The sequence below is a fragment of the Oncorhynchus mykiss genome, chromosome 1 (assembly GCF_013265735.2).
Source record: "Oncorhynchus mykiss isolate Arlee chromosome 1, USDA_OmykA_1.1, whole genome shotgun sequence".
In the NCBI taxonomy this organism is placed as follows: Eukaryota; Metazoa; Chordata; class Actinopteri; order Salmoniformes; family Salmonidae; genus Oncorhynchus; species Oncorhynchus mykiss.
The window spans coordinates 51,899,327-51,920,462 of NC_048565.1; the positions used below are offsets into that span (position 1 = coordinate 51,899,327).

Sequence of the window (21,136 nt, forward strand, 5' to 3'; positions counted from 1 at the left end):
TGTGAAGTGGAAATGTCTAGGAGCAACAACTGCTCACCACGAAGAGGTAGGCCGCACAAGCTCACAGAACGGGCCCGCTGAGTGCTGAAGTGTGTAAAAATTGACTGTCCTTGGGTTGCAACACTCACTACTGAGTCCAAACTTCCTCTGGAAGCAAAGTCAGCACAAGAACTGTATGTCGGAAGCTTCAAGAAATGGGTTTCCATGTCCGAGCAGCCACACACAAACCTAAGATCACCATGCTCAATGCCAAGCTTTGGGTGGAGTTGTGTAAAGCTCGCCGCCATGGGACTCTGGAGCAGTAGAAACACTTTTTCTGGAAATCTAGGTTTGGCGGATGCCAGGAGAATGCTACCTGCCCAACTGCATAGTGCCAACTGTAAAGATTGGTGGAGGAGGAATTATGGTCTGGGCTGTTTTTCATGGTTCGGGCTAGGCCCCTTAGCTCCAGTGCAGGGAAATCTTAATGCTACAGCATACAATGACATTCTAGACGATTCTATGCTTCCAACTTCGTGGCAACAACTTTGAGATGAATTGGAGCGCCGACTGCGTGTCGGGCCAAATCGCCCAACATCAATGCCGACCTCACTAATGCTCTTGTGGCTGAACATCCTGACAGCAATGTTCCAACATCTAGTGGAAAGCCTTCCAAAAAGAGTGAAGGCTGTTATAGGAGCAAAGGGGGGACCAACTCCATATTCATGCCCATGATTTTGGAATGAGATGTTCTATGGGCCAGTGTCCACATACTTTTGACAGTGTGTGTATTAAATAATATCTGGAACAGTAATTAGGGATGTATTCATCACGCTGACTCTGTTGCAAAACGTTTGCAATAAACGGTTTACTCCAAACCGAAAACGTGTTTCAACGAAGACTACAGTTTCTATTGGACAAATGCAGGTAAGTCCCTCCGTTTCGTCCCGTTTGGTTAAACTGTAAACGATTTCCTTTGCAAGACGTAATGAATACACCCCTGTGCTTTGGTTTCTTGACAGAAGGTGGAGCTCAAAGTTGACGTAAACACAACCCTAGTTAGTCAATGTAAATCCATATCTGAAAGAATGTTACGGTAGCACGGTTAAGTGCATTTTTTTTATTCACAAAATGCGATGTTATCTTCATGCACTTCTACTGTGCATGGTCTTTGCTGTCTTTTCGGTGCTGTATGTTTTTAATCAACTACCGGTAGCCTCGTCTTTTGAGTCGCAATACGAAGACGGATGGACCGACAGAAGAACAAAAAAATCCAGTGGCAGGCAACCCCAATTTGGGGCCCAAGACACTAGGCACATAGTCAGGAATGGTGAAGGAGTGCCAAGCCTTTTTGCCCACCAAGAACATGACAGGACCAGGTAAAATAACAATTGATTAGCCAACAGCCAAGTAACTAGCTAACACGCTAAAGCTAGCCACACTTGTAAAATACTAGCCACAACTCTTCGCTAGCAGGATTACTAGCTAACGTTAGCTAACCAGCTAATCTGTTGACTTTACAGATAAAACATTGCCCCGTACCGTAAGGATGACGAAGTTAAACCACAGATCAATGAGCTAGTGGGTTAACTAACCAAAGTCATAATGCCATGGGGAGGATGTTGATCATCATTGCCTGCTATAAATCAATTAATTTGCTAATTCACAATTATCCGCATTGCAATTTGTTTTGTCCACCCTGTTAGGTAACGTTACCTATCATTAGATGTCCTGCTTAGTTCAAGAAGATGGGTTCTTACCTAACTAGTTATCTATTTCTGCAAATATTAGAGAAACTCAAGTAGGTTGCTCGATAACCAAGTAGCTCTCTAATCTACCCCTATCATGATTCAATCACCATGGAACCAAAAGGCATTCAACTTGTTGTTCTGTCTTGTGTAAGGCATTGTCAGTGTCTTACTGGAATCCCTATTGTAGACTGCCTCCTGATGTTTGTGGAATGAACTGATTATTGGGACCTATGTATACATGGCTGGGGCAACCCCTTGAAAGGCAATCAGTGGCCACTTTACTCATTTTAAAACCTGGCAGTAGCTGTGCTTGGGTAAAATCACTGGGGAAGCCAAGCCAGGAAAAAAAAGCCATGTTACAACCTAGTTGTGGTGTTTGCTCTATAACCTGTTAGTTCATATGCCTTGAAACCGTGATATATAAAGGACGAGACAATAAGACAGTGGCAGAATAAATGTTGTTTCATAACAAAACCGGTGAGCGAGCTCTGTCCGGCAAAGTCCACAAACCATATTGCATGTAACAAACAGTTATGTTACGTACAGCAAGTTAATGTTTTTAACATTTTTGGACTACTAAACAACTGTTGAGTTAGAAACACGAAGAGTAACTGCAAATCGCAAAGAAAACAGGAGCTGCACCGTTTCAACATCATCAAATCACCGATGCTTAGTCTAAAACTAAAAGATCAAAAATAATGTAGTCCAATCAATGTAAGCTAAATATGATTTGGCTGTCTATGGTTCTGATTTGTGTGTGTTGGTGCAAGTAGATCAACATTTTGACTCACCCTACTTTGACTCACCCTACTAAACTTTGGTGAGGGCTACAAAAATTCTAAACTCCTGAGGGGCTGCAGTTGCTTGTGGGAATCGTGAGGAACGCCAATGCCTTCCTCTTTCATGTTGACTAAACGGTCTATGACTTCGTCATACAGTACGCTTTTAGTTTTTGTCATAGGCTAGCGAGCAAGAATTTTATCCAGGTAGTCTAACTTCCTTTCATGGGCAACAATGTGCCAGCTAGTTTAGGAAAGGGCCTATTTTAGCTAGCAACAACACAACGAGATGCAACAATTGAAGTTTTTTCTGTAAATAACATTTTCCTCTCGGTGGGATTGGTGTGAAGCCAAATCCAAACTGGCTTCCCTCGACACCATTTCACAGTTGAGCACACAGTTTAGCTCAACGCTGATTGACTATTTTATACTTTTTAAAAAATGTATCAAGGGAGGCCAAATGCTCACTGGCTTCCCTTGCATTCAATTCTACATGCTGCAACAATGTCCTACTCTTTTTGACCAGACAGCATCAGATAGATGGGCTACACAAACAGAGACAGAGGGGCACTGTTTCGCTCGCTCTGACACTTTCTCCGGTGAGATACATTCAGCCTCTTGCAAATTAAAGAAAAATTATGAAACACAGTTGAAAGATGAATTTTTTCTTGGTAAATGTTTTGGGGAAGCCTGGCTTCCCTTGACGTCCATGAATACACACCACTGCAACCTGGACCCAGTTTCCCAAAAGCATCTTAAGGCAAAGGCATCGTTAGGAAAGAGGAGTGGGAGACCCTGGTGCACAACTGAACAAGAGGACAAGTACATTAGTGTCACGTTTGAGAAACATACGCCTCACAAGTCCTCAATTGGCAGCTTCATTAAATAGTACCCGCAAAACACCAGTCTCAACGTCAACAGTAAAGAGGTGACTCTGGGATGCTGGCCTTCTAGGCAGAGTTGCAAAGAAAAATACATATCTCAGACTGGCCCCCCCAAAAATATTAAAATGGAACTCTGCCAAAAAGGCCAGCATCCCGGAGTCGCCTCTTCACTGTTGATGTTGAGACTGGTCTTTTGCGGGTACTATTTAACGTATCTGCCAGTTGAGGACTTGTGAGGCGTCTGTTTCTCTAACTAGACACTCTAATGTACTTGTCCTCTTGCTCAGTTGTGCACCCCACTCTTTCTATTTTGGTTAGAGCCAGTTTGCACTCTTCTGTGAAGGGAGTAGTACGCAGCGTTGTACGAGATCTTCATTTTCTTGGCAATGTCTCGCATGGAATAGCCTTCATTTCTCAGAACAAGAATAGACTAATGAATTCAGAAGAAAGTTCTGTTTCTCAACATTTTCAGCCTGTAATCAAACCCACAAATGTTGATGCTACAGATATTCAAATAGTCTAAAGAAGACCAGTTTTATTGCTTCTTTAATCAGAACAACAGTTTTCACCTGTTCAAACATTTGCAAAATAGTTTTCTAATGAGCAATTAGCCTTTTAAAATGTTAACCTGGGATTAGCTAACACAACGTGCTTTTGGAACACAGGAGTGATGGTTGCTGAGAATGGGCCTCTGTACGCCTATGTAGATATTCCATTTTTAAAAATGCAGTTTCCACAATAGTCATTTACAACATTAACTATGTCTACACTGTATTTCTGATCTATGTTATTTTAATGGACAAAAAATGTGATATTTCAAAAACAAGGACATTTCTAAGTGACCCTAAACTTTTGAAAGGAAGTGTACCTGGCATTAAGCGGTTAGACTACATCTGAGCTGCGTCTATTTATATTAGGCCTATAGGCTACAACCATGAAAAAGCTCACAAATTACACTGTAGCCTAACCAATAACCTAAAGGTTACCATGTTAGGTCTATGCCAATGTCGCGTGACTTGGCACTTAATGTTTAATATCCGTACGCCTACTTGAAGCCCAATTCCTGCCTGCCGTTAGACTACAATGATTTGTTCAGCAATTGCAAAAACCATTGTCGTCATATTTTATTTTTAGGTCACTTTGATATTTTCTATAGCAACGAGGGAACGAGCGATTTGAATTTGGCTTTATTCATTCATTCTTGCTCCCAGTTTGCACACACACACTCAAATACAGAATTTACTAAAATCAAACATTGCATACAAAAGATCAGGAGAAAACAGAATACACGGCAAACATATCACAAAAACATGAATACATAATAGGCTATATTCTGGAGTCATTTTCAACACGTGACAGCTCCTGTAACGACACAGTTCTATTTAACTTTGTATCGAGTGCACAGCATGGTGTTTTGGGAAACGGGTGTGTCATTTTCGGCTCGTTTTTACGATGAATCATTAAAACATTTGTAAATTCCATCCATTCCATTTTCCATCGGGAAACCTGGCCTTGTAGTGTAGTCTACCACAGTAGGAGTCATAATACCCATTAAACCTAGCGGTCAAACAGAAATGGCTCCAATCATTTTTTCCACCATTCATTTGATCCATTGTGGATTTTTAGAAACACTTCAAAATAAGGGCTGTGTTTCGTTCGTTTTGAAAACCGTGTAAATCTCTGACAATGTGACTTTTTTTAAATACATATATTTGCCTGTATTTAACCCCCGAAATTGAAATGCTAATGTGGCTATCATACAGAACTACAAATGCCTGTCTCAAGCTTCACATCACTCACCAGGGCTATGATGATCTGGACGAGACTGACAAATCGAGGCAAAGGTAAGAATCTCTGGATGAACTATCTAATGTTAGCAAAAATTTAGTAATTCGTAAATTGGCTAAAGTTGTTTAGATGGACAATTCTGTTAACTGTCTTGAGCAAGTTTTTTTTTAAACGGAAAATGCCTGTTAGCTAGTTAGCAACCTTATCCTGGCTGGATGGCTACATTAGCCATTTTTGTCTAGCCATTTAAATGCTTGAGGAATTCTTAAATGATTTCTAGCTTTCTTTGGCCTTTTATAAATCCACAATCTAGCTGGCTAGTTAATTGAATTTGTCACAGGCGTTCTCCAATCAAGTTGTAGAAACATCTCAAGGATGATCAATGGAAACAGGATGCACCTGAGCTCAGTTTCGAGTCTCGTTAGTCATAGCAAAGGGTCTGAAGACGTATGTAAATAAAGTTATTTCTGTTTTGGTTTTTTCTTTTTGTCATTATAGATTATTGTGTGTAAATTGAATATATATATATATATATATATATATATATATATATTTTTTTTTTTTTATCCATTTTACAATAAGGCTGTAAGGGGTCTGAATACTTTCCGAATTCACTGTATGTCGCAAATAAAAGCCCTGGGTAGCGAGTTGCTACAATTTTAAGTCTGGAAGGTTAAAACCACCTTCAGGCCGTGTCTAGACTTGACAGTTCATGCAGCTTTAGTATTCTGATCATAGAGGTCTGATAATGGAATTCTGAGCGCGTCTTGCATCGACACCTACATTTAAATGTGTCTACGGTGTACACAGTGTCCGGATTCCCTTTTCCCCGCGCCATATTCAAATGCCTAGAATGCATTCAACAAATGGTGTAATAGGCTAAATGTGATAACACAACCACTGATGGCTGTAGGTAACTACTGTGGCAAACTAGCCAGCTAACCTCTGTAGCTAGCTAGCAAGCGATGCTAAAGGGATTGTAACTGGGTTAGCATTAGCTAACTGGCTAGCATTTGAGGCCAGCAAACACTTTCCTCCCACACTATGTCCTCCAACGTCACCCACTGTGCGCTTTCGGTAGGTAGCCTGATTTGCGTCCAGACAGGAGAAATCTGGTCTTCCTGATTTTAAACACAATCAGTCCACCAAGCAATTTTTTTTTGTGCGTCTAGACCCGTGTTTTCAATATGATCTTCGTATTCTGATAGCAGAAGTCGCATTGTAAGTGTCAAGTGTAGCAACTACTTCAGACTTCGGGAATATGTGCAGCATTTTTTATTTGTCTGTTATAACCGAGTATACCTTTGTTATTTTTTTATTTTAAAGAATGTCTTCGGTGAGGTAATTGGATTTGGCAGTCATGCCATTCTAAAGAGGTTTGTTCTACCTGTAAGATTTATGGGAAGATTATTCATGCAGCAAAAAAAGAAAGTCCTCTCACTGTCAACTGCGTTAATTTTCAACAAACTTAACATGTGTAAATATTTGTATGAACATAAGATTCAACAACTGAGACATAAACTGAACAAGTTCCACAGACAGGTGACTAACAGAAATAGAATAATGTCACCCTGAACAAGGGGGTAAATCAAAAGTAACAGTCAGTATCTGGTGTGGCCACCAGCTGCATTAAGTACTGCAGTGCATCTCCTCCTCATGAACTGCACCAGATTTGCCAGTTCTTGCTGTGAGATGTTACCCCACTCTTCCACCAAGGCACTTGCAAGTTCCCGGACATTTCTGCGGGGAATGGCCATAGCCCTCACCCTCTGATCCAACAGGTCCCAGACGTGCTCAATGGGATTGAGATCCGGGCTCTTCACTGGCCATGGCAGAACACTGACATTCCTGTCTTGCAGGAAATCGCGTTCAGAACGAGCAGTATGGCTGGTGGCATTGTCATACTGGAGGGTCATGTCAGGATGAGCCTGCAGGAAGTGTACCTGAGGGAGGAGGATGTCTTCCCTGTAACGCACAGCGTTGAGATTGCCTGCTATGACAACAAGCTCAGTCCGATGATGCTGTGACACACCGCCCCAGACCATGACGGACCCTCCACCTCCAAATCGATCCTGCTCCAGAGTACAGGCCTCGGTGTAATGCTCATTCCTTCAACGATAAACACGAATCTGACCATCACCCCTGATGAGACAAAACTGTGACTTGTCAGGGAAGAGCACTTTTTGCCAGTTCTGTCTGGTCCAGCGACGGTGGGTTTGTGCCCATAGGCAACGTTGTTGCCGGTGATGTCTGGTGAGGACCTGCCTTACAACAGGCCTACAAGCCCTCAGTCCAGCCTATTGCGGAAAGTCTGAGCACTGATGGAGGGATTGTGTGTCCCTGGTGTAACTCGGGCAGTTGTTGCCATCCTGTACCTGTCCCGCAGGTGATGTTCAGATGTACCAATCCTATGCAAGTGTTGTTACACGTGGTCTGCCACTGTGAGGACGATCAGCTGTCTGTCTCCCTGTAGCGCTGTCTTAGGTGTCTCACAGTATGGACATTGCAATTTATTGCCCTGGCCACATCTGCAGTCCTCATTCCTTGTTGCAGCGTGCCGGGACCCTGGGCATCTTTCTTTTGATGTTTTTCAAAGTCAGTAAAAATGCCTCTTTTAGTGTCCTAAGTTTTCATAACTGTGACCTTAATTCCTGCCGTCTGTAAGCTGTTAGTGTCTTAATGACCGTTCACAGGTGCATGATCATTAATTGTTTATTGTTCATTGAGCAAGCATGGGAAACAGTGTTTAAACCCTTTACAATGAAGATATGTGAAGTTATTAGGCTTTTACTAATTATCTTTGAAAGACAGGGTCCTGAAAAGGGAACATTTTATTTTTTTGCTGAATTTAGGATATAGTTGTCTTTATATATTTGTTTGTCACATATTAATCATCCTAAGTATTAAATATTTCTTGTGGTCCACTTTTTAGCTTTAGGACAATTTCTACAATATTTTTAGAAAATGTGTTATTTCATCTGGAAAGTTCAAAGTTTTTAAGTAGAAAAGGACATTGAAGATGGTCAAGCCTTTTTGGCATCAACATCCATTTTTGATAGATCTATATAGAGAGATATATATTTTTTTTGCATATTGTATCAAACTGAAACTTGCTCTTGAATGGAATTCTATGGGAAAGCCGCTCATTCCTGGTACTTTTTTTCTGTGCAAATGTTTTAACAATATCGAATATTTATTCTTGGGTAATCTCTGTTTTTAGTGATTTATTTTTTGTCTGCTGATAGTTGCTTCAAGGGTTGTTTAGATTAAACAATGTACCTACAAAAGGTTCTAACGATGCTTTTGGGAAACCGGATCCTGGTCTCAGTACGCCAACTCCTATGGTCAAACAGGGTGACAAACAGTGACCGTTAGTAGTTTGCAAGATAGCATAACAAATCAAATCAAGCTTTATTTATACAGCACGTTTTCGACATGGAATGCAAAAATAAAAATAAAAGCTGAAATATTTATTACACAACAAACATAAGATAAACCAAAGAGAACTAAAAATCAGGAAAATCAAAGCTAAAAATTGTGTTTGAAGATCTGTTTTAATTATGTCTACAGTTTCAGCCTCCCTCGGGTTCTCTGGCAGGCTATTCCAGAGGCTGGGTGCATAATACCTAAAGGCTGCCTCTCCATGCCTCTTGGTCCTAGGCACTGGTATTTTAACCAAAGCCCAGAGGACCTGAGGCACCCACTGGGTACATAACTTAAAAGCATGTCTGACATGTATTGGGGTACACAATCCTGGATTGATTTTAAAAACCAATAGAAGACTCTTTAAAAAAAAAATGTGTATATATATATATATATATAAGACCTTAAAACCGGTGTAATGTGTGCTCTGGTCTCGGTCAGTACCCGTGCTGCAGCATTCTGTATGTTTTTTCAGTTGACCAACGGCTTTCCTGTGTAGACCAGACAGCAGAGCATTACAGCAGTCAAGCCTGTTTGTAATAAACGCACGGATGAGTCTCTGGATTAGCCCGAGAGAGAACCGGCCGCACCTTGGCAAAGTTCCTCAGGCGGTTAAAAAGCTATTTTGGTCACATTCCTGATGTGTGATTCAAGATTTTGTTCAGAATCTAAAACAACACCTAGGTGTTTTGCCTGCTGTTTTCTCTTTTTTTTATGGCCTGTGAATTAAAATTTGCAGCTAGATTCTCTCTCATTGCTTTGGCTCGAACAACAAGTACCTTGGTCTTGTCTTGATTTAGCTGGAGGAAGTTGTGAGCCATCCCAAGTATTTAAATCCCCAATACAGTCTCATTTATCCGTGGTGCTAAAATCCTCCGGTCACACAGAAATGTAAAGTTGTGTATCGTTTGCGTAGCCGTGAAAATCAATGCAGTGCTTCCTGATAACGCTGCCAAGAGGTTACATATATAAACTGAACAGTACCGGACCTAAATCGAACAATGTGGAACGCCACATGTAATATGTAGTTTCTCTCTCTAAGTTATGTTCTCCAAAGTTTGACAAACTCTCGACCGGTTAAATGCGTCCTGGACTCATTTAGAACTGGACCGGAGAGGCCAACCCACCTCTCCAGTCTGTCCAGAAGGACATCATGGTTAACGGTGTTGAATGCAACTTTAACTAAGGCTGTCTATGTGCTGTGGTGTGGACAAAAAGCAGATTTGAAATGTTAAAAAAATTAAATGTTGCCACTTAAACAAATATTTTGTTTTGAATGCCAATTTCTCCAGAATTTTGCTTTATTTCTCCAGAATTTAGCTTAAGAATGAAAGGTGGGGGTTGCCCCAAAAAAATCTAGATTACTTTGGTTCAGAAGGGGTTTCACCATAGCAGTTTTTAGTGCAGTGGGGAAAGTGCCTGTGAACAATGAGTGATTTTAATAATAGCTTGCACTTCTTCAGATATACAATTAGAAACAGTCTTGATTAAGGTGGTGGGGATAGGATCGAGAAGGCAGGTAAGTTGTGATCTCACTTTCCTGAGAATGTCAACCAGGGAAAATAAATCCATAGTGCCTTTGTGTGGTAGTCTAGGGCACATATCATCATTCTTCTCACCAGGTTTTGCTTGAATGATACCCAACCTAATGTTGGTTATCTTATCTCTGAAATATGCTGCAAACTCATCACATTTAGATGAGGGAAGTCCACATAAATTTGTACCCTGGCAAAACTATCAGGCAGTCAATGGTCGAGGAGCACTCTCAAATTATTCAGATTTTTTTATAGTGATCGAGTTAGAAAAATGAGCTCGTCTGGCATGTCTTATTGCCATGAAATATCATAAAGGACCTGCAACTTTGATTTTCTCAAGTTCAAGTTCCGCTCTGCCTTCCTGCAATTTCTCTTTTTAATTGATTATAGTTTCCTCCACTCATCCAAGGGGCTCTCCATTTGGATGAGGCCCTTTTCAGCTTTACTGGAGCTATGGCATCAATGGTTGCCCTTTAATTTGCTATTAAAGTGATCAACTAAATCATCACAAGAGGAAGGCAGAATAGGTGCAGTATTGTTCATACACTCAATAAAATCTGTAGCAACATCAGAGGTAAGATAGTGTTTCTTAATAATGCGTTCAGTATTACCCTGTGCAATAGGCAACAAGGTAGTAAAAGAATACACAGTGGTGATCAGATAAAGCAACTTCAACATTAGAGGATATGTCAATAGAAAGCCCCTTGGTAATAACCAGGTCCAGAGTATGGGTGGGCCCAGTAACATGTTGGATAAAGTTCAAAGAGCTCAAAAGATTAATATGTTGTGAATTCCCACCATCCAATACTTACCACAATCCAATGCTTTTAAATCCATGACGGGGACTGTGCAAGTGGTGCCCTTCTTCTAAAGTGCCCTAAGATGCTGCCCTCCTCCCTTTTTTTTTATCTCTTACTATCTCAGGGAGAAGCCAGCCTCCGCCAGCATCCAGGAGGCCACTAAAGATGAGCGGCTCCATCTGGCTGTAGTGGCCTGTGGTCCCAGACTAGAGGAGACTCTCACCATGTTAAAGTCTGCGCTCCTCTTCAGCGCCAAACTGCTACACTTTCACATTTTCGCAGAGGACCATCTGCATGGCAGCTTTGGAGAGTCTGTAAGTATGAAGAACAGGAATTAGTGGCAGGATGAATTTTGGTACTAAGTGATATGGCCCTAGCAGTTAAGAGGATGGAACTAGAAGAAGAAGAGAGAAGCTGTTGAATTAGATGTCTGTACCTGTGCCGGTGTGTGGTTGTCTCTGTCAAAGCGATCCTGTTCACTTGTGTCTGTTCCCTGTGTATTTTCCCTCAGCTGGACTTGTGGCCCAGTGACTTCCAGACCAGGTTTAACTACACCATGTACCCCATCACCTTCCCCAGTGAGAACGCCAAGGAGTGGAAGAAACTCTTCAAACCCTGTGCTTCTCAAAGGCTCTTCCTTCCGGTGAGTCCTCAGGGTTTGATGAGACTGGCCATAATAAAAAAACTCAATTAAACTGTTCAGTGTCCCCCTTGCTGAGAACAATACACGTTTGTTCATGAGATATTGGACCCAGATTAAGCCCATTCCTGGACCTCAACAACTTTCATTGAAGATTCTCCATTTGAAATCTGGGTCAGGGAATCAGGAAAATGGCGTGCTGTCAGAGTAATGTGTGTAATGTTTGATTATGTTCTTGGGCATTCTAACCTTTTTTTTTTTTGTCTCCTCTCCAGTTGATCCTAAAAGACGTAGACTCTCTGCTGTACGTGGACACCGATATCTTGTTCCTTCAGCCTGTAGAGGAGATCTGGTCCCTGCTCTCCCTCTTCAACTCCACCCATCTGGCAGCCATGGCCCCTGAGCATGAGGAGCCACGCATCGCCTGGTACAACCGCTTCGCACGTCACCCTTACTATGGAAAGACCGGGGTCAACTCTGGCGTCATGCTCATGAACATGACCCGGATAAGAGAGAAATACTTCAAGGTGATTGTGTCAGTGAGAATGAGCGTATTTGTGTGTAGGTGTATATGCTTGAGAAGAGGTTGTCAGGATCTCTTGAACTTTCTCAGCTTATTTTTTTGTATGTTCTGTTAAAGCATTTTGTGTGTAGAAAGGCCAAACTGTTGAAGGTACAGTAGCAGTCAAAAGTTTGGACACACCTACTCATTCAAGACATTTATTTATTTTTACTATTTTCTACATTGTAGAATAATAGTGAATACATCAACACTATTAAATAACACATGGAATCATGTAGTAACCAAAAAAGTATTTAACAAATCAGATTCTTCAAAGTAGCCACCCTTTGCCTTGATGACAGCTTTGCACACTCTGGGCATTCTCTCAACCAGCTTCATGAGGTCATGAGTCACCTGGAATGCATTTCAATTAACAGGTGTGCCTTTTAAAAAGTTTATTTGTGGATTTTCCTCAATGCGTTTGAGCCAATCAGTTGTGTTGTGACAAGGTAGGCGTGATATACAGAAGATAGCCAGCCGTATTTGGTAAAAAAAATAAAAATCCATATAATGGCAAGAACAGCTCAAATAAGCAGAGAGAAACAACAATTCATCATTACTTTAAGACATGAAGTTCAGTCAATACAGAAAATTTCAACAACAAAAAAAGTGCTGTTGCAAAAACCATCAAGCCCTATGATGAAATTGGCTCTCATGAGGACCGCCACAGGAAAGGAAGACCCAGAATTACCTCTGCTGCAGAGGATAAGTCCATTAGAGTTACAAGCCTCAGAAATTGCAGACAAAATAAATGCTTCACGGAGTTCAAGTAACAGACACATCTCAACATCAACTCTTCAGAGGAGACTGTGTGAATCAGGTCTTCATGGTCAAATTGCTGCAAAGAAACCACTACTAAAGGACACCATTAAGGAAAAGAGATAGGGCCCAAGCCGGCTTGGGCCAAGAAACACGAGCAATGGGCGTTTAGACCAGTGGATGGTCTGAGTCCAAATTTGAGATTTTTGGTTCCAACCGCTGTGTCACACAGTAGGTGAACGGATGATCTCCGCATGTGTGGTTCCCACCGTAAAAGGAGGCGTGATGGTGTGGGGGTACTTTTCTGGTGACACTGTCAGTGCTTTTATTTAGAATTCAAGCCACACTTAACCAGCATGGCTACCACAGCGTTCTGCAGTGATACGCCATCCCATCTGGGTTGTGCTTAGTGGGACTATCATTTGTTTTTCAACAGGACAATGACCCAACACACCTCCAGGCTGTGTAAGGGCTATTTGACCAAGAAGTAGCGTGATGGAGCTTTGCATTAGATGACCTGGCCTCCTCAATCACCCAACCTCAACCTAAATGAGATGGTTTGAGATGAGTTGGACCACAGAGGAAAAGCAGCCTACAAGTGCTCAACATGTGGGAACTCGCATCAAGACTGATTCCAGGTGAAGCTGGTTGAGAGAATCCCAGGAGTGTGCAAAGCTGTCATCAAGGCAGAGGGTGGCTACTTTGAAGAATCAAAAATGTATTTAACACTTTTTTGGTTACTACCTGATTCCATGTGTTACTTCATAGTTTTGATGTCTTAGCTATTATTCTACAATGTATAAAATAGTACAAATAAACTCTTGAATGAGTAGGTGTGTCTAAACTTTTGACTGGTACTGTCATTTGTAAATGATCGTAGTTGTGTTCTTCAATTTGTAATGTTGGCTAAGGCATTTTCTGTAAGTCTTCTGCACCCCCATTATTGACCAGAGGAGGTCACTGTTGCCATTCTTCTGCGTAGCTCATCAGCTGTGGCTCACCAACTGTGTACTGTAGGGTTTCCCAAACTCAACTCGGCCTTTGGGACCCCTATCAGCTAATCATCAAGCTTTGAATGAGCTGTGTAGGGTTAAGGCAAGAACCAAAATCACTTGGCGTCCTCAGGACCAAGTTTGGGAAACGCTGGTGTACTGTTATAAACATATTGCCATGCCTCAGACACAAAGGATTAAATCATTTATTAATTGTTTGGTGTCAGTCAGGAGTTTGGCTGTTTTTTTAGTTTTCATTTATATTGTGTCACATTACCCAGAATGAATGTGGTTCACACTGTCATTTAACATATTTTTGGTTCTTTCTTTACTATGACTTGTCGTGACAGAATGACATGACGTCAGTCCCCCTCAAATGGGTGGAGCTGCTGATGCCACTTCTCCAGAAATATAAACTCAACATCACCTGGGGAGACCAGGACCTGCTCAACATCATATTCCATCATAACCCAGGTGAAACTCATCTTCATTAGGTCCCACCGCCTCAAATACCGTTGTGCAACCAAAACAAAAATGTGCATTTCTTATTGGACAGCTAGTACTTCCATGTTTCTGATCTTTTTATTTAGTTTAATTCAAGTGAACATGACCCAGACAGACACATTGCTTTATTGTTGAAACAATCTATTCTTCTTCCTCTAGAGGAATAACTGTGTTTCTGTAAGTATACAACTCACGCAATGGTGTAACAGAAACCCTCAGCTACCTCTCTCCCTCCTGTATTCCCTTGTGCAGAGAGCCTGTATGTGTTCCCGTGCCAATGGAACTACCGTCCAGACCACTGTATCTACGGCAGCAACTGTCTCGAGGCCGAACAAGAGGGCGTCTTCATTCTCCACGGAAATCGAGGTGTTTACCATGACGACAAGCAGCCAGCGTTCCGGGCCGTCTATGAAGCCATCCAGAAGGTAACGACATCCTCAGCTATGCCTGTAACCTGGGAATTCAGACGGGGGGGGGGGGGGGGGGGGGGGGATATTGAAGTAAAGAACATCAGGATGTGCTTCCTGATGCATTTAACTAAACTCAGCAAAAAAAGAAACGTCATCTCCCTGTCAACTGCGTTTATTTTCAGCAAACTTGACATGTGTAAATATTTGTATGAGCATAACATTAAACAACTGAGACATAAACTGAACAAGTTCCACTGGCATGTGACTAACAGAAGTGGAGTAATATGTCCCTGAACAAGGTGGGTCAAAATCAAAAGTAACAGTCAGTATCTGGTGTGGCCACCAGCTGCATTAAGTACTGCAGTACATCTCCTCATGGACTGCACCAGATTTGCCAGTTATTGCTGTGAGATGTTACCCCGCTCTTCCACCAAGGCACCTGCAAGTTACTGGACATTTCTGGGGGGGGAATGGCCCTAGCCCTCCATCCCCGATCCAACAGGTCCCAGACATGCTCAATGGGATTGAGAGCCGGGCTCTTCGCTGGCCATGGCAGAACACTGACATTCCTGTCATGCAGGAAATCACGCACAGAACGAGCAGTATGGCTGGTGGCATTGTCATGCTGGAGGGTCATGTCAGGATGAGCCTGCAGGAAGGGTACCGCATGAGGGGAGGAGGATGTCTTCCCTGTAACGCACAGCGTTGAGATCAGTCGGGCTGTTTGTCAAATACCCTTAGTGTGGGAGTTAACATTTCCTCTCCTGTCTTTCTGTCCTCTAGGCCCAGTGCTGTCAAACATGATTTTCCTGTCTTTATATACATTTCCACACTGAGGTTGAAATACTACTGTGAAATTGGGAAAGTTAATAATACATTTTTTGTGTATGAGCTGTTTGAAAAGACTGCCTGAAGTTTCATCCTGATTTGGTGCGATAGAGTTTTGGCCTGCCTGGTGCCATCACCAGGCTGTAGCCAATAGACCAATAAGAAATAGTTCCGAACCCCTCTGCCAATAACGGCTAGTTTTCACTCAAAATTTCTGGCTTGAGATATAGCTTCTTAAATAAGCTATTTTTGTTTGTTTTCATTAAAATGGTCCAAAAGAAGAATTACAGCAAGGTACTTTAATTGTTACCCAAAAAATGATTTGAAATTGAGATAAAAAGTGCTGCGTTGGACCTTTTTTAATAAACAACCTATCCTCTTAACATTTGCTCGATTACATCATCAGGGCACTCCGGGCCATTGCTTTTTATTTGGTGGACTTCCATCCATCCAGATGAAAATGCTAAATTGATAGTCCCCTTTAACTTCTCTGTAATTCTGCCTCCGCTCTCCCAAAGCCAGGCTAATCCCTACCTACCTACTAACCAGACCTGCGTCCTCCCACCACCGATCACTCCTAGTACTGGCATTTTTCGAGCAGGTTTCCCTAACTGGCGGTCCATGGGGGATTTTTATTTAGCCCCAAAGTTTTCTGAGCAAAAACAAAATGACATAAAATAATGTAAAAACACCAGCAAATCAGCTCCATGTGATTCTAATTGATTATAATAATACACACACACTCACTCCTACAGCGGGGATGCCCAGGTGCATTCTAACCCAGAGTCCACTCACGAACAACTGAGAAGGAAATAGTTTGTTATTGAAACTTGCTGTGTGTTAACTTAAGCCAATAGTGCTCTTTAGGTTGAGAATTATTTATATGTTTTCTTATAGTTGAAGCTGTGTTTAGTATTAACCAGTCTTTCAACAGCTTGTGTTCCTTCTGTTGAGCATTTGGAAGAAGCTCTTACCAGTTCTTCCTTTGCTGCCGCTCTGTCTTTCATTCTCTTCCTTTACACCTCTTTCAGTTTCCTCTCTCCCTGCTCCCCCATTCCCTCCCCTCCCAGTCCTTTGAGGACAGCAGGCCTGAAGCCCATACTGTAGCAGGCATTTCTGGAGAACACTCTCATTCTCAGCACACAAAGAACTCAGTCAGTGTCTCTCCCTAGACGACCTATCCCAGCTTGCACTGAGGCTGCTTGGCAATAAACCCGGGCTCACCATTACTGATATGAGCCAAATCCACAGAAGAGTTGTAAAAAGGTTAGTGCTGATGATGCTATGTTGAGACACAATGATGGGATGTTGTGGACAAGGAACACGAAACACACACACACACACACGCACACCAAGAAGACCGCCATCACCACCCAACAGCATCCACATAAAAATCAATAAGAGACAGTTAATGCTGCTTTATGGCCTGCTGTTGTGTATGATAGATGATAAAGCAAGTGTGTGTGCATCCTTTGAGTGACCTAATGCTTAGCCAAACTGGGTTCCAATGAGCCCTCGTAAAAAGGTAATTTCCTCTCTACTGTGCCTGCTGTAAAAGTGCAGCTCACCCACGGAACGTAAAAAAGCTTGATTCTTTATTCATGGCTATGACTGAAGAGATTGGGTCTGCAGTGACTGAGAGTCTTGGAGGGAGAGATGAGGCGGAGATGCCGTGATGAGTAACCGAAGCGAGGGTCGAAGCCTGATCTTTTGGGGGCAATTTGTGGTCGTCCAGAGTTGACCGCAGCAGTGCTACCACTAGACCAAATTCCTGCACTGACATGTAATCATATACATTTTGTTTTCTTCTCCACAGTACACATTTGGGGACAACCTAGTCCAGTCCCTACTCCTCCCCCTGGAGGCAAATCTTCAGGAGACCAAACACACCTACTGTGGAAGAGCCAGTCACATGTTTACTAAGAGGTTAAAACGGAGCATCAGCATACTTCAACAGGAAACCATAGAGGGAAGGTGACGTATACCACTAGACTACCACTCTCCTACTACCATCGATGGCTGACTGACACTCTGTGGCACACCTCGAAACTATGCCCCCAGGAGTACAGGGAAGAGCATGCATTACTGGCATGTGTATATGATCCCAGGCGGGATTTAGCCCACGCTCTTTCCTCAACCGTCTATGCCCAAAGTTAGATGAATCCGTCTTCTGTTTACAAACGGGCAACAGCTACCGGCGCGTCGACACTGCTCCAAAGACAATTTCGAGGGGAAGATGATCAGTGTAACACCGTGTCTGTTTTCCTGTGGAGCTGTTGTTCCTCAAAAAACTTTGTCCCGTGAACGTGATAATCATCAGGTTAGGTAACTGCAGTCAAAACGTGTGGGAAAGCGCTGAAATTAAATCTCTTTGCCCTCTACAGAATTGGACATTTCTATCATCTGAGTGCAAAAATGGTACACTTCACAATCGGGTTGCTGTATGTTTTTCACCTGTGATGAGAATGTCAGTCTGACGATCGCATTGCAATCCTCAGAAGTATTCAAGGAAGAGAACCCATCACGGTTCTTTATATGCCCCGCATGATCCAAAAGTATATATTTTATTTAAAGTATATGTTAATGTTATATCAATTAGATTTAAATGTTAGAATTAAATTGAAATTATACACCTGCAGTGTCATGAAGAATGACAACACACCGGTTAAAGTTTGTCATAACTATTCCATGAATGCAGTTTCATTGGTACAAAACTTGATTGTAAACAAATGCTAAAGGGAAGTATTTTGAGGTTTAGAATCTGAGGATATCAATATTGGTGTTATACAGTGCATTCGGAAAGTATTCAGACACCTTGACCTTTTTCACATTTTGTTACGTTACAACCTTATTCTAAAATGGATTCAATTGTTTTTTTCCTCCCTCATCAATCTACACACAATACCCCATAATGAGAGAGCAGGTTTTTAGGTTTTTGGGGGGCAAATTTATAAAATAAATCTAACTGAAATCACATTTACATAAGTATTGAAGCCCTTTATTCAGTAGTTTCTTGAAACACCTTTGGCAGCGATTACAGCCTTGACTTCTTGGGTATGACACTACAAGCTTGGCACACCTGTATTTCTTGAGTTTCTCCCATTCTTCTCTGCAGATCCTTTCAAGCTCTGTCAGGTTGGATGGGGAGCATCACTGCACAGATATTTTCAGGTCTCTCCAGAGATGTTAGATCATGTTCAAGTCCGTACTCTGGCTGGGCAACTCAAGAACATTCAGAAACTTGTCCCAAAACCACTCCTGCGTTGTCTTGGCTGTGTTCTTAGGGTCGTTGTCCTGTTGGAAGGTGAATCTCAGGTCCTGAGCGCTCTGGAGCAGATTTTCATCAGTTATCTCTCTGTACTTTTCTCTGTTCATCTTTCCCTCGATCTTGACCAGTCTCCCAGTCCCTGCCGCTGAAAAACATCCCCACAGCATGATGCTGCCACCACCATGCTTCACCGTAGGGATGGTGCCAGGTTTCCTCCAGATGTAATGCTTGGGAGTCAGGCTAAAGAGTTCAATCTTGGTTTCATTAGTCCAGAGAATCATATTTTTCATTGTCTGAGAGTCCTTTAGGTGCCTTTTGGCAAACTCCAAGTGGGCTGTCATGTGCTTTTTACTGAGGAGTGGCTTCTGTATGGCCACTACCATAAAGGCCTGATTGGTGGAGTCCTGCAGAGATGGTTATCCTTCTGGAAGTTTCTACCATCTCCGGCGAGGAACTCTGGAGCTCTGTCAGAGTGACCATCGGGATCTTTGCCACCTCCCTGACTAAGAACCTTCTCCCCCGATTGCTCAGTTTGGCCGGTGGTTCCAAACTTCTTCCATTTAAGAATGTGTGAGGCCGTTGTATTCTTGGAGACCTTCAATGCTGAAGACATTTTTTGGTACCCTTTCCCAGATATTTTTCGACACAATCCTCTCGGAGCTCTACGGACTATTCCTTCAACCTCATGGCTTGGTTTTTGCTCTGACATGCACTGCCAACTGTGGGACCTTATATAGACTGGTGTGTGCCTTTCCAAATATTGTCCAATCAATTGAATTTACCACAGGTGGACTCCAATCAAGTTGTAGAAACATAAGAAAGGATGATCAACGGGAAAATAAAAAAAAAGACCTGTTTTTGCTTTGTCATTGTGGGGTATTGTGTGTAGATTGAAGATGTATTCATTCAAGTTTAGAATAAGGCTGTAACGTAACAAAATGTCAAAAGGGGAAGGCGTCTGAATACTTTACGAATGCACTGTAAATGAGATTACATCTATCAACAGAATGCACTTTTAATGTCTGCCATATTATAACTCCATAATGATTATAACTACTGAGTAAATGATCCAAGAATACGTCCATAGTCTCCATGTAAACATAGATAGAATTCTATAATAGCCATTAATCAATATTTGTGTGGAATTAGGCATGAAGGTTTACTAAGGAGATTTAATCATAACATGTTTGGTTTTAGCTAAAGTTGACATGCGATATAGGTTGTTATGCTCTGTGCATTGAACTTATCCCCCAGGTTTATGCTGTATCTGAAAAGTACGTACTGTACTTCATTATAACTTAATTTAATGTTTTTGGATTCACATGTGAATCTTATAGGTCGTATAGGTACGAAAGAAGCAAACATACAATCAACTGAAAATACCTTTTTTTAATATGTATTGAATAAATTTTAAATAACATACATTTTCTCCAATTGTACATTGACTTAACACAACCAAACTGTATTAAGTGATTTTTTTTTGTCACTCTTTCCCTCCATTTCTAACTAATGCTAAAACCAGATTTTTCACTACTGATTGTACAGATCATGGGTTACGTCTTAAAATATCAATGTTAAAATCTGACCGTGCATGACATGTTTTACTGAGTATACCCAATCTATGGTAAAACAAGTTTGTTCATTGTGATGTCATAGCCATATATTGTTTATAATAAATATTACACCTTGTTGTGAACTTGGTTGTGCTGCTTGACCGACAGTAAATGTGCAATATTTCATATATAAAAGGGTACAATCGATAGAACAGTGTTGGTGGAATTAAGCAGAATTAAGCAGACATGGTATTTTTGTTAATTAAGTCTACCTCAAAGTTGATATCATGTGTATAGGCTGCAATCATATGGAGTATATACAGTGGAAAGAAAAAGTATGTGAACCCTTTGGAATTATCAGGATTTCTGTAAAAAATTGGTCATATAATTTGATCTGATCGTCATCTAAGTCACAACAATAGACACAGTCTGCTTAAACTAATAACACCCAAACAATTATGGGTTTTCAGGTCTTTTTATTGAACACCTTATAAACATTTACAGTGCAGGGTGGGAAAAGTATGTGAACCCTTGGGTTTAATAACTGGTTGACCCTCCTTTGGCAGCAATAACCACAACCAAACGTTTTCTGTAGTCGGGAATCAGACCTACACAACGGTCATGAGGAATTTTGGACCATTCCTCTTTATAAAACTGTTTCAGTTCAGACTGCCCAAGAAT

General features: G+C 41.6%; 1 protein-coding gene across 4 annotated transcripts; it reads left to right on the forward strand.

Annotated features, from left to right (window-relative positions):
- Nucleotides 1-996: 996 nt before the first annotated feature.
- On the forward strand, nt 997-18,658 carry LOC110524629 (glucoside xylosyltransferase 1). 4 transcript variants are annotated; one of them, XR_002473620.2, is made up of 9 exons: nt 1,005-1,358; nt 5,157-5,237; nt 11,064-11,253; nt 11,451-11,582; nt 11,855-12,106; nt 14,243-14,366; nt 14,649-14,821; nt 16,666-16,900; nt 17,451-17,579. XR_002473620.2 is itself a non-coding variant. In XM_021604473.2 (8 exons), the coding sequence occupies exons 1-8, from the start codon at nt 1,111-1,113 to the stop codon at nt 17,610-17,612; spliced, it is 1,362 nt and encodes a 453-aa protein (XP_021460148.2). In that variant the 5' UTR covers nt 1,005-1,110; the 3' UTR covers nt 17,613-18,658. The 4 variants fall into 4 exon arrangements, 2 of the variants coding, with proteins under 2 accessions (XP_021460159.2, XP_021460148.2); XR_005052038.1 differs by having other exon boundaries at nt 16,705-16,900; XM_021604473.2 differs by lacking the exon at nt 16,666-16,900 and having other exon boundaries at nt 17,451-18,658.
- The last annotated feature ends 2,478 nt before the right edge of the window (nt 18,659-21,136 follow it).